At 35.0% G+C, this 12,965-nt stretch overlaps 1 protein-coding gene across 1 annotated transcript; it reads left to right on the forward strand.

Moving 5' to 3' along the window:
- The first annotated feature begins 8,401 nt into the window (after positions 1-8,401).
- On the forward strand, positions 8,402-10,003 carry LOC109794023 (uncharacterized). Its single transcript, XM_020353493.3, has one exon. The coding sequence runs from the start codon at positions 8,918-8,920 to the stop codon at positions 9,797-9,799; it is 882 nt and encodes a 293-aa protein (XP_020209082.1). The 5' UTR covers positions 8,402-8,917; the 3' UTR covers positions 9,800-10,003.
- Positions 10,004-12,965: the final 2,962 nt, after the last annotated feature.

Raw genomic sequence — 12,965 nt, forward strand, 5'->3', positions numbered from 1 at the left:
GGAACCTTGAGGGAGAACTAGGAACTAGGTTCTCACGAAATTTACTCTTGAAAAATGAGAGAGAATTCTGAATTCTTATTCTCATAAATGTCCAAAAGTGAGTACATGAGAGGTATTTACAATTTTATAGGGAGAGGTAGCTTCTAGGAGAAGCTAACCTTAACCATGGTTCACTAGGAACCATGGTAAGGTGTAGCTAACCATCCATGGTTTCTAAAACTTGTAGGAGAAGCTAACCTTGACCATGGTTCACTTAAGAACCATGGTAAGGTCAGCCTAACCTACCAAGGTTTAGAAGCTTGGAAGGCAAGCTTCAAAGCTTGAAGGGGAAGCTTCACAATTTCGGCCAAGAACAAAGAAAGGAGCTAGGCGGCCAAGTCTCAAAATGCTCACTTGATTTATTTCAAAAATATTTGATTTGGTTTAGTTAGGTTCATCATATGATGATGAGACCTAGCTAAATCAAATCTATGAAAAATTAGGAGCAAAATGAGTCTAATATGCAAAATTTTGCCTAGGCCCAATTCTGGCCCAATTGCTAGTCACACCCTCAAGCATTGCTAAATGCCACCCCTTTTTCCCTACTGAAAAAATATAAAATGAATGTATCAACAAAGGAGGTTAAATAGAGTTAAACTCTCCAAGTAACCCACCCTAAAAACATTATACAATCACTAATAAAAGCAAGTAAAGTGCCTCACAAATACAAAGACAAAAATAAGTCTATACAAAGAAACTACTATATGTACAAACATATGAAAAAGGTCTTTAAGATCAACCCATTCCTCTTGGTTCTTTTAAGATATCACCTCTTGGATTCCTTGGCCTTGGCCATAGTCTATCAGAAAGAGTGTTATGGCATTTAAAGCAGTACTTTCAATTTACACGTGCCCCTTTAACAAAGCACGAAGGCCCGGGCATGCCCCGAGTTCGTGATTCATACACAGAGAGATAGACGAAGGTTGCCCCCCTAGAAAGTCATGGATGAATTGATAATTTCAAAAAACCGTTCCACTTGCTTGGACGTCGGTGTTTCGAACTAAGAGTGAAATCTTTATGAATTATTGTTTTCAAAGGGAATACTCGAGCCACCTTTCGATTTTAACCCAGATAGACATTTCTTATTTTATATATCCCTAACTTTTGCATAGGACGTATCCTATCGAGATTTTGATTCTTTTTTCTTTACCCTAATTTTTGCCTAGTATGCCCTTTATGGGTTTTCATCCTAGCGGGTCCTCATCATACAATGCCTTGATAACCAGAATTGGGTTCGAGGGTCGGTTACGTGTAAAGAAGGTATTAAACACCCCTACAACGCCCTTAATTGGTACCCTATGATGAAGTTAGCGTTATAAACAATAATAATATAAATATTAAATCCCCTTTTATTAATAACTATTTACATGCTTTAAATTTAAATTATACAATTAATCCTGAAATGTTTACATGATTATTTTTATTATAACAATATTTATTATAGAGAAGAAATAAATAAAAAAGGAGAAAGAGATTGACTGAAATACCCCTTGAATGAGCTCTATTGAATCTTCAAAACAGGAAGATTTTAGGTGCTTTGTGGCAACTCTTCACACTACAATGCCTCACAAAAATCTCAAGAAATACAAAGAGGGGGAGAGAGAAAAAGAGAGAAATTTTGTGCTCTCTAAGGAGTCTGGACGAAATTTTGGAGTCCTGAGAACTGTGGCCAAGATTTCTATTTATAGGCATCAGACGTGGGTCAGAACGGCCCGTTCTGGATTTGGAACGGCCCGTTCCGGATCCGAACGTTATGTAGTATATTTTCACCCTAGAACGGCCCGTTCTGATTTCAGAACGGCCCATTCCGGGGTACAAAATTAAGCCCCTTTGATTGGTTTGGAACGGCCCGTTCTGGTCTAGAATGGCCTGTTCCAACCTACCATTTTTAGGCCTTTTAGAAGCCTCGGAACGGCCCGTTCTGGTCTAGAACGGCCCGTTCCAACCTACCATTTTTAGGCTTTTTAGAAGCCTCGGAACGCCCCGTTCCAATTCGAGAACGGCCCGTTCCGATTTTGGAACGGCCCTTTCAGGGCCACTAAAAATAGCTGATTTGGGCTTTTGGGCCCTCTGATGTCCTATCTTGTTGTTTGTATGCCCCCCAGACGAAATTGGGTGTCTACAATGATGGTGGGCAGACCATTATGATGTATGATGCATGATTGCATGTGATGCCTATGGCATGAGTCTAGCCTAGGACTTGAGGAGAGGAAAAATATTTTCGAACTGGAAGAGCTCACATAGTCTCTTAAGAGTGGTGCTTGGATAGGCCACTGATATATGAGAGTGGTGTCAGATAGGCCACTAGATTTGGGAGAGTGGTGCTAAGTTAGGCCACTGGGTTGGGTGAGTGTTCTCTAAGTCCTTAGCTAGTGATGGAGCGGAGTATGAGGTCAAGGGTTATTCCCTTAACCAAGTACTCGGGAAGGTGCGTGGATCCTTGCGGATAGTCGGTGGGCGAACTCCACTATTGCCTTGGTTAATGCATGCCAACATCGTGGTAAGCCCATACCCTGCTGTGCTATACCTGATGGTGGATCTGGACTTCCAATTGTGTAAGTGACATCATCCGAGTAAACCCGAGTGAGGATTATATCTTATTTAGCTGTGACCGAGTGGGCGCATTGGGCATGAAAACGGTGGGGTGGTTTCGGTAGGATGGAATGTCACTTATACAACTCTATTGTTATGGAGATCTCCTAGGTGTATGCGTGACGATGCATTAGATGATTGATATGCATTGATATCTGTCATGAGATGCATTTATTGCATGATTATTAATATGATGAAGTGTGGTGTTTGACTTCATGATTGGTGGATTGTATTTTATGCATGAGTAGTATTGGATAAAGTGTATGGTGTGACTCTGAATATGATTGACAGTTAGACGATTGTGTAGTATAGTTTATTGTTCTATAGTTGTATGTTTGATTTGTGAATTCTAGCTTACCCTTCTGTTTCCATGTGGTGGGACTGCGATGATCATACTTGATATGGGAGCAGGTCAGGGATAGCTTGGAGTAGAGGGGACCGCTGTGAGACGAGGAGCTGAGCCTCGTGTTTTGAGTTACCATTATGGGTAACAATTTTTGTCTGTGCTTGACCGGCACTAAGGAATATTTTGGGATGACTGTACATATATGGTGCTTTATCTTGTATACAGAAACTTAATTATTTTGATCTTTATATTTATGCCTGTATGTATGTGTTATCCAGTTTAATATTCTCTTAGTTAACTAGTTGTAGTGCGATTCCACTAAGTGTAGAGACCATGGCGGGTCGTTACAATGTCACTTACACAATTGGAAGTCCAGATCCACTGTCAGGTATAGCATAGCTAGGTACGCGCTTACCACGACCTTGGCATGCATAACCAAGTCAATTGTGGAGTTCACCCACCAACTATCCACAAGGATCCACGCACCTTCCTGAGTACTTGGTTAAGGGAATAACCCTCGACCTCATACCCCGCTCCAAAACTAGTTAAGGACTTAAAGGAGACTCACCCAACCTAGTGGCCTACCTAAGCACCACTCCTAAATCCAGTGGCATACCTGAGCACCACTCTCATATATCAGTGGCCTATCCAAGCACCACTCTCAAGAGACTCTATGTGAGCTCTTCTAGTTCGAAAATATTTTTTCTCTCCTCAAGTTCTAGGCTAGACTCATGTCATAAGGAATCACATGCAATTATGCATCATACATCATACATGGTCTACCCACCATCATGATCAACAATCATACACATGTCATAAGACATCACATGCAATAATGCATCATACATCATACATGGTCTACCCACCATCATGATCAATAAACATACTCATATGAACATATACATATGTCATATCATATTCAAACATTCATACGTATCATCATAAAGCATACATATGAATCACACCGCACCATACATCATATATCATACATACATGATCTAAAACTTTAACTTTAACCATGCTTAAGCATCAATTTAAATCAATTATTTATAAACATATTCACGCTCAGCGCAATCAGCTCATGCCTGGCCTAACACCAACCCAAGAGCTCTAAGCTCTTCCACGCTCGGTGCGCTCAACCTGCGCCTAGCCTAATCCTAGTCAGAGAGTTTCAAAAATCTCATCCAAACCAACAAATCCAACCACATGCAAACACAAAACACAATGCATAGGTTCCATATAACTCAAAATAAACTTAAATCTCACATTCATCCAACCTATGCATCAAAATCATCAAAATCCTCCTTTTTCTCAAAACCTAAAAAATGAGCGAATTCTCCAAGCCAGCCATGGATCCTCAACTTTCATGCATCAATTGAGTTTCTCAACTCACATTCAACTTAAACAACAAATATTCTAGCTTCCCTCACCTGAAGATTGGCTCAAAATAGCCAATAACTAAGAAGAAGTAGAATTCCCTTCCGAAACTCAATCGGGAACTTCAATCCTCCCAAAGCAAGCTTCCTAATCGAAATTTCAAGAAAAGACAGAAGGCATTAGTGATCTAGAGGAGAAAAGGAATCATATAGAGAAATTTGGGAGAGAAAGGAGCTCATAGACCCAGAGTCCTTCTCTCTAAAACTTCTCTCTAAAAACTTCACTTTCTCCTCAATCACACAACCTCTATTTATAGAAGTTCAGGAATGGCCAGAACGGCCTGTTCTGAATCTGAAACAGCACGTTCTACACCCCTTCATCACGTACAAAAATCACATGCAGAACGGCCCGTTCTGAAACTAGAACGACCCGTTCTGGGATTCATCCAGAACGTCCCGTTCTCCATCCAGAACGGCCCGTACTCCCTCTAGAATGCCACGTACTCCCTCTAGAATGGCCCGTACCCCATCTAGAACGGCTCGTTCTCAAATACGATTTACAGGTCAATTTAGTAGTTTGGAGCAGCCCGTTCCAGATTGGGAACGACTCGTTCTGGGCTACTAAATCACCCATATTGGACTTTTGGGCCTTCTGAAATAACCTACTATGTTACATTTTACATTAATAAATTTATTAAAATTAAACAGTAATTTTTCAACGAATTTATCCATAGAAATCACATAAAGATTTTCAAACAATTTCCGACAGATATATCCATTGAAAATTACCGATGGATAATTATTGACTGATATTTTCATCAAATTTTTTTGACAAATTAAATTATTTCCAACGAATTGTTTTTTTCGACACCCCCTTTTTCGAAGGATTTGCATCAGTCGAAAATTCTTTATTTTTGACAAATATTCCTTTTTACCGACAGATTATGTCCGTCAAAAATTTACATTTTTCTTGTAGTGTACCTTCCAAATACTACGCATTTTCGATACTTGATTAGGAACTAAGTTTTTGACTTTGTATTTTACTCGGTTTATCACCTGTAATCAGTATAACTCGACCTAGCCCTTATACTTTGGTCGTTTTATACATGTGTGTCTTGACCTTGCCCACACACTATACTAATTAAGTTCTAAAGTAGACTCAACACAACTATTTACTTTAAGGGTCAACAAACTGGGCTCTCGGAGTATCACAACACTATATCCACAAAATGAGATATGAAATTTTAAAAAATCTCTCCTCTAGTCCTAAATGGTCATCACATCTCAACAATACAACAACTTTTTTGCATAATAATGAAATCAACATACAACTCTACATCTCATAACTCGATCATCACTACTCAGATTCAACTTCTTAGTCATCATACATCTCAACAACATAACAACTTGTTACATATTCAACACAACTACACAAATAACAGATACAACATCATCCTTGCAACTCATTTATCATTTATTCATTTAAGAACTAAATCTTCAAGTATTCAACACTTAATCAAATACATCATCATGTTTTTCTTTAGCAACCAGTGCCTGACAATACACACTGAATGCTCAACGCCATCCAGGCAGTGATTTCTCTACCTTGCCCATGCTCAATGCAACACAACTTGCACTCAATGTGGCTAAGGTAAAGAACCTTGAGACCTTGTGTCTAGTGTAATAAAGTATCACGCCAAATCCCAACTCAGGTAGAGAGTTTTTGTTTGACTCATGCCCGGTGTCACCATACCGATGCCTGACGTCATCCAAACAGAGAGATTTAGCTTGGCCATTATGGGCACCACTCAACTTTGGACCCGACGTCACCAAGTTAGAAACCTCCTAAAGTTCTAATGCCTAGTGCCATTCGAACCACGACCGACATCGTGCCAACCCGAGATGAGTCTCTTTCCTCATGCCATACACCACCGACCCTACACTTAGCATGATCGAGACAGAGAACATCAAGTTAGAACAACGCCAGTGTCAAAAAGGCTCGCTTGGTGCAATATCAAAATGCTGCATATGTATGTAAAACCTAATTTTTGGCTCAACATATGAAATCCAACAAATATTCAACACATGCAACATCAAATAACAATTTCATATGTTACAACCAACACATATATGCACTTAGAATCAACTTGCAATCACAAATGAACTCAAAATCACCACATTCTTCATCAAGAATAGCAAGGAATTCATACAACCCACTTTGATTTGATCCACAAATAGCCACAAATTGCAAGGAATTCATACAACATACAACCAACACAATCATTTAACAACTCCATAAATTCATTAGAAGTAAGAATCTAGCTTCCCGTTCATCAAGTAGCTCAAAATTGAGGGAAAGAAAGAAATGAAACCATGCACGAGATTAACCACTTGATTCAAGGTTTCCCCTACCTGAATCACAACAAGCAATTTAAAACTAGCTAAGGAAGAGAAAAATTCTAGAAGAAGAGTAGATTTACGAGAAAGGAATCCATGGACCAGAGCTTATCTATCTAGAATCCTCTCACTAGACTTTAGAGAGAAAAACTTTTATGAGACTCTGTTCAAAAGAGAAACCTTATATATTCTTCTTTTCAGGATCAGATCAGATCTCTACCCAGAGACCCCTCCTTACTATAACAAAGTCTTCTAAGAGATCTTAAGACCCTAAGGCCTAACAACACTCATTAACAACTCAACTTAATAACAAAACATATTAAGAATAATTATAATACTATCACAACTTACAATGTTATAATAAGAAATAAAATCATATTTAACTCATTATTTTATATCAATTTTCTTTTTATAGAATCAATATTATTTTCTTAATATGTAACAAAGTCGGCGTAAACATATGGAAATATAAGGACATTAAGTTCTAGGTCCGAATACATTGGAGACTTCTTTTAATCCAACTTAATATGGGGGACCTTTTTCTTTAATCTATTCCTATATATTACACACGCCGTTATTTTATTTTAGCTATTTTTATTTAATAGAATCGTTTTAATTTTTTTTGTTAAACGTAGTGTTTAAAAATTCTTTCATAATTTCTTATCATTTACTATAATATAAAGATTATTTTTCAAGGGTTTTTAATTATTTTTATTTGAAAACAATATTTTAATTATTTTTATTTGAAAACAATAGTTTAATTAATTTTATTAAATTTTTAATTTTTTAATTATAATTTTCAGTTTTATTTTTAAATTAAATTTTAACATTTAAAAAATTTACTATTAGTTAAAAATAGTTTATATTATAATATATATTATTTATGATAAATTAAGATATAATTTATATGGTAAAAAATATTTATTTATTAAATTTTTTAATAATAATAATAATATATAATATTTATTTTGATAATTTTTTTATTACATAAAATAAAAAATTAATCCCTTACATTCCTATGTGCCAAATACTAGTTAAGTTAATGTCGAATCATTTATTTAAACATATAAGTTATGGGTAGTGATTAGTTTCTTTCGTTTTTATTAATTAAGATTTGAGATTAAATTTGATTTTTTTTTTAATTTTTTATTATATTTTTATATCTTCTTATGTAAATTTATACAAAATTTAAAATTGAATAAATAATTTATAATATCATTAAATTTTTTTAAAAGAGATTAATGGTTGACTTTTTTCATTGTTACAATACAAAGAGTCATATTTTATTTTAATATAAAAATTTCATTTAAAAAAACTGTCTAGACGTAAAATGCAACTTCAAACTGGACTTTGAGTATTTATTTACTAAATAAAACGTGGAGTATTTATTTTGATGAACAGAATTCAAGGTGGAACTAACTTGTCATTTTGTCATCTCTACGTAAGCTTATTTAATAATGGAGCCCTTCAATCGAGTTTACGAGACAAGACGTAGACTTTATTTTTTTTAGAAAAATCATTTATGTTATTTAATAAGTATAAAAAGTATACATTAACATATGTAAAGTTAGACAATATTTTATAAAACAAAGTTAAAAATAATTTAATATTGAATAATGTAAAAAGCTTAGGAGAGAAGAATGATGATATTGAAGAAGGAGAAGGGGGTTGGGTTTTAGTATTTTACAATGGAAACGTTGTTGTTTTTCTTTGTTTCCCAATCTCATCCCAGACCCAGGGGCCACAAAGCCAAACACAGACACAGAGTCACGCTGCTTTCTGCTTTTGTTCTGGTGTCCCAGCTGTGGTGAGTCTCCAGTGGACCTCAACCACTCTTCCACACAATAACTTATCTCTTTCTTCCTCAGCACAATTTCAATCAAATGAACAAAAATGCAATGGAGGACTCTGATGAAGACTCATCTTTGCCCACCCCACCAAATAACACACATCATTAAGGGCTTTCAGGTATTTAGCCACCTCCCATGTTGTCTCCTTTTTGAGAAATGAAAATGCCCACAAGATTCCCCAGTTTCCCAACGGTTCAGTTCAAACAAACCTTCAAAGTTGCTTTAGAATATTGTTCTTTGTAGTTTGTACCCTGCCCGTTGTTCTTCTCAATAAAACCCAAAACGTGTCAACACCAACTTTATTATTATTATTCTCCATGAGGCTTCTTCTGCTGCTGTTTCTGCTTCTTCCTCATGTCAGGGCTGGGTCTACAAGCGAAGCCAAGTCCCTTGACGCAATTCTGCAAGAATATGCGTACAGGGCTTTGGTGAGGCCCAAAACAGGTACCATTTACAATGCAACATCTCAGCTTCCTTCCAATTTCACTGGGGTTAAGATTGGTGCATTGAGATTAAGGAGTGGCAGTTTGAGGAAAAGAGGGGTTCGCAGTTACAACGAGTTTGAGATTCCCAAAGGGGTGATTGAGAAGCCCTATGTGAAGAGGCTGGTTTTGGTGTACCAAAATTTGGGGAATTTGTCCAATAAGTACTACCCTTTGCCCAATTACACTTACTTGGCTCCTGTTTTGGGACTCTTGGCCTACAATGGCTCCAATTTGTCAGCTACCAATTTACCAACGCTCAGCGTTAATGCCTCTGCTGACCCCATAAGGGTCAAGTTCAGTGATGTCAAAGACCCTCCTCTGGGTGCCGTTGCAAGATGTGTTTGCTTTGATTTGCAGGGTTCATCCAATTTCAGCAATGTAACAGGTGGCAACACGTGCTCCACCTCCACACAGGGCCATTTCTCCATTGTGGTTGAGTCTGCTCTTGTTCCTTCACCACCGAGTGGTGGAAAGAGTAGCAACAAGGTTGGGGTTATTGTGGGGTCACTCTTGGGTGGACTTGTGTTGTTGGTGCTGCTGTGCTTGCTGGTTTTGTGTCTGCTTAAGTATAAGCAAAACAAGAAAATACAACGGATGGAGAGGGCTTCTGAGGCCGGAGAAGCACTTCATATGGCCACTGTTGCTGATACCAAAGCACCGGCTGCCACGGTGACTCGAACACAGCCTACCCTTGAACATGAATATGCACCTTGATCTGACCCTCACTCATGTGTTCGTGGCTTGCTTCCAAACACCTCTTTTTGGCGGTTGTTTGCTTAGTCTATACTGGTTGGTGGTAAATGCTAATATAGATTTTTTGTGTAAAGTAAATCTGTTTATTATCTTCTTTGTTATTCATTGTGGTGTGAATGTAGCATCCCATATTTAATGAATTCAGTTCTTCCATTGACAAGTAAATCAACATATACCTGTTGTCTCCGCTACCATTTCTCACACTCATGTGTGACCCTTCATAGAAACATTTTTGGAGATTCAGTTTGAGTTTCTTTGCTTTTGTTGGCATGGTATTGCCAATAGGATTTATGTTGGATACCAAAAAGGGAATGGAAGCTTAAAACAGGACCATGAAGAAACCAAATGGCTTAGAATCAGATTGGCCGCATGATTGGATATGCCTCATGTAGGCTTCGATGTATGTCATATTAAACCTTTCTCAAGTAGCTTCTTTATTATTTTTGACATTTGAAGCAAATTATTTAGCAAAAGTAGATAATGAAAGCTGAATCTAACACATTTGAGTAGTAACTGTGGCTGTTCTCATTCGTAGTCTCTTAATATGTCTCCAAGCAGACAAGTGAGCTGATAAATCAAGCTCTGCTGTTGAGTAATCTTCATACTTTTGCTTGCAATGATTTCCTCTCCTGTATTCTTCGAAAGAAACCAGAAAGAAAGAAAGAAAGAAAGGACATTCTACCCAACAATAAGTTGCACACAACGAACTTACACAACTTGCATAAGCAAAATCATCACCATCTGTCTTCCATTTCTTTTTCTCTAACAAAAATGCTAAATCCTCTGAATGTGAAACAACTTCCGAACTATTAAAATTTTAAAAAAGTCAAACATGTAAGTTTACAAACGTCAACTTTTGTCCAAGTATTCCGAAAAGTTTTCGGCCAATTGTTGCGGACTAAATAGCATTACTCTTTCTCTAATTCATTCAATGATGATACAAATGAAATTACGTGCACATAATTAATGGACAAGAATGATTTCCCTTCCTCAAATGCATAGGGTGTGAATGTTTGACTAGATATATGGGGTCAGTTTTCAAGTATATGTGAAATGTATACTCATCCAACTTTAAATGTCCAAATTTGCAGCCAATTGCTCCTATCACGAAATCTTCACCCGTCAATTTATTTTCAACTTGACATTTTCTTGTCGTAAAACTTGGGACAGCGAATCCAATTAATTTGCCATGACTTTAAGCTAAGAAACTGTCAGGACAACGCATGTCCAAACATCAGGACCCTTTCTTAAGATTTGAAAAGGAAAATATATTTTGAAATAGTCATAAGTTACTATTCGGTTTAAAGTGCCACCCTCTGTATCTAACTTGCCTCTAAGGTTAGTTTCATATGTGAATAATCAAAACACTTGAGAATTCAGAAACAGGATTCCTAAATTTTTTGATGAATATTTTCCTATAACTGTTATGTTTATAATGAATTATCATGAAAATAAAATTAGTAACTTTATAACTTAATTACTAGACGAAATTTTTATTTTTTAACTTTAAAAATGAGGGAAAAATATTCTTATTTTTCACTCATTGATAATTTTAGCATTTTTTATTCGCAAGAAATATTTTTATTCTCTTCTACCAAACATAACAAACTTTTTACCCCCATGTCAACTTTCTAAAAAAGTTGAAACATTCATTCAGCTTAAATAAAACTGATAAAAGGTAAACTGAAATGATTTACTTTAACTCTTACCCTGAACTTGAAGCGACCAAATCCGCTAAAAAAAAAAAAAAAATTATAAAATCTAGGTTATATAATAGACCAATATATATATAAATATAGGAAAGTCTATTTATTTTACGAATAAATCTACCTAAACTTATTTTATTTAATAACTTATATTTTATACAAAATTTTAAAGAACTAACCATTGAATTTAAAATTCTAAATGTATATATTAAATTTATAAATTTTTAAAAATTTTAAAAATTATTTGATACTTTATTTTATTAATTTAAATTGATAAGTAACCATAAAATCATTTTATAAGTTGATTTGAATTTATGAAATAAAATATTTAAATAATTTTTAAATTTTTTAAAAGTTTACACACTTAATTTATATACATTAAGAACTTTAAATTTAATAATTAAATCGTTAAAATTTGATGTAGATTATGAGTTATTGAATAAAATAAATTTAAATAAATTTATTTCTATAATAAATAAATCTCTCCTTAAATCATAATAGATCTTGTCGTCAACGTAAAATTTAACAAATTTTAAAATAATAATTCATAAATAAATATTAAAAAAATTGAATTTAATTTTTATTTAATTTAAAAATCATCTCTTTTATAATTAATATTAAATTATAAATATTAAATTATTAATTAAATTTAAATATAGTTAGTTAAACATTTAATTTATTCATGAAAATAGACCAGTATGATATATATATATATATATATATATATAACCAAAGGAAGCAAAGAGGAGTCATGCCTCTAAATGGCTGGATGAGATAAGATGAGTGAAGAAGGAATGACGTCCACAGCTCAGCACCACCGACACCAAACAATAAGTTTAAAACTCAATTATTAACGTGTGTCTTCTTGCAAAGCTAACCCTAGGGAATAGGGATGTTTAAAGGCATATTACCAATTTATTGTTTTACTGTTTTTTTCTTCTTCTTCTTTTTATTCTTTTTACTTTTTGGTGTCTTTGAAGCCACAACTCTACACAGTTGCCCAAATTCAATTGTCGACCCGTCTCCAAGTGCATATAATGGAACGGCACATAATTTTGATTTCCACCACAATTCACACCTTTTTCACTTTTTGCCCACTCAATTGGGAAAACATTGAAGCCACCTATTGCACAACTTAAGGGTATGCTTAATAGAAGAAAAAAAATTATCTTTGTCTAAAATAAATGTTATCCTATTTTTACTTTATTTCCTATTTACAAAAGTTATTTTCATTGTCATATTTATAAATCTTAAAATGTAAAATAAAAAGAGTTAATCACCTATACACTACTAGTATAAAGTTTTTACACCAGCAACCAATCATATCTTTTAATAGTGTCATGTCAGTTGCTTATTTAATGAAATAATAATAAAATAAGCAACTTTAAAAGATATGATTAGTTGCCAGTGTAAAAAACTTT

Source organism: Cajanus cajan, chromosome 3, assembly GCF_000230855.2.
Source record: "Cajanus cajan strain Asha chromosome 3, NIPB_CcT2T_4, whole genome shotgun sequence".
NCBI classification, from domain to species: Eukaryota; Viridiplantae; Streptophyta; class Magnoliopsida; order Fabales; family Fabaceae; genus Cajanus; species Cajanus cajan.

Coding starts and splice junctions, on each gene's coding strand:
- LOC109794023 (XM_020353493.3), top strand. CDS start 8,918: ATGAGGCTTCTTCTGCTGCTGTTTCTGCTTCTTCCTCATGTCAGGGCT.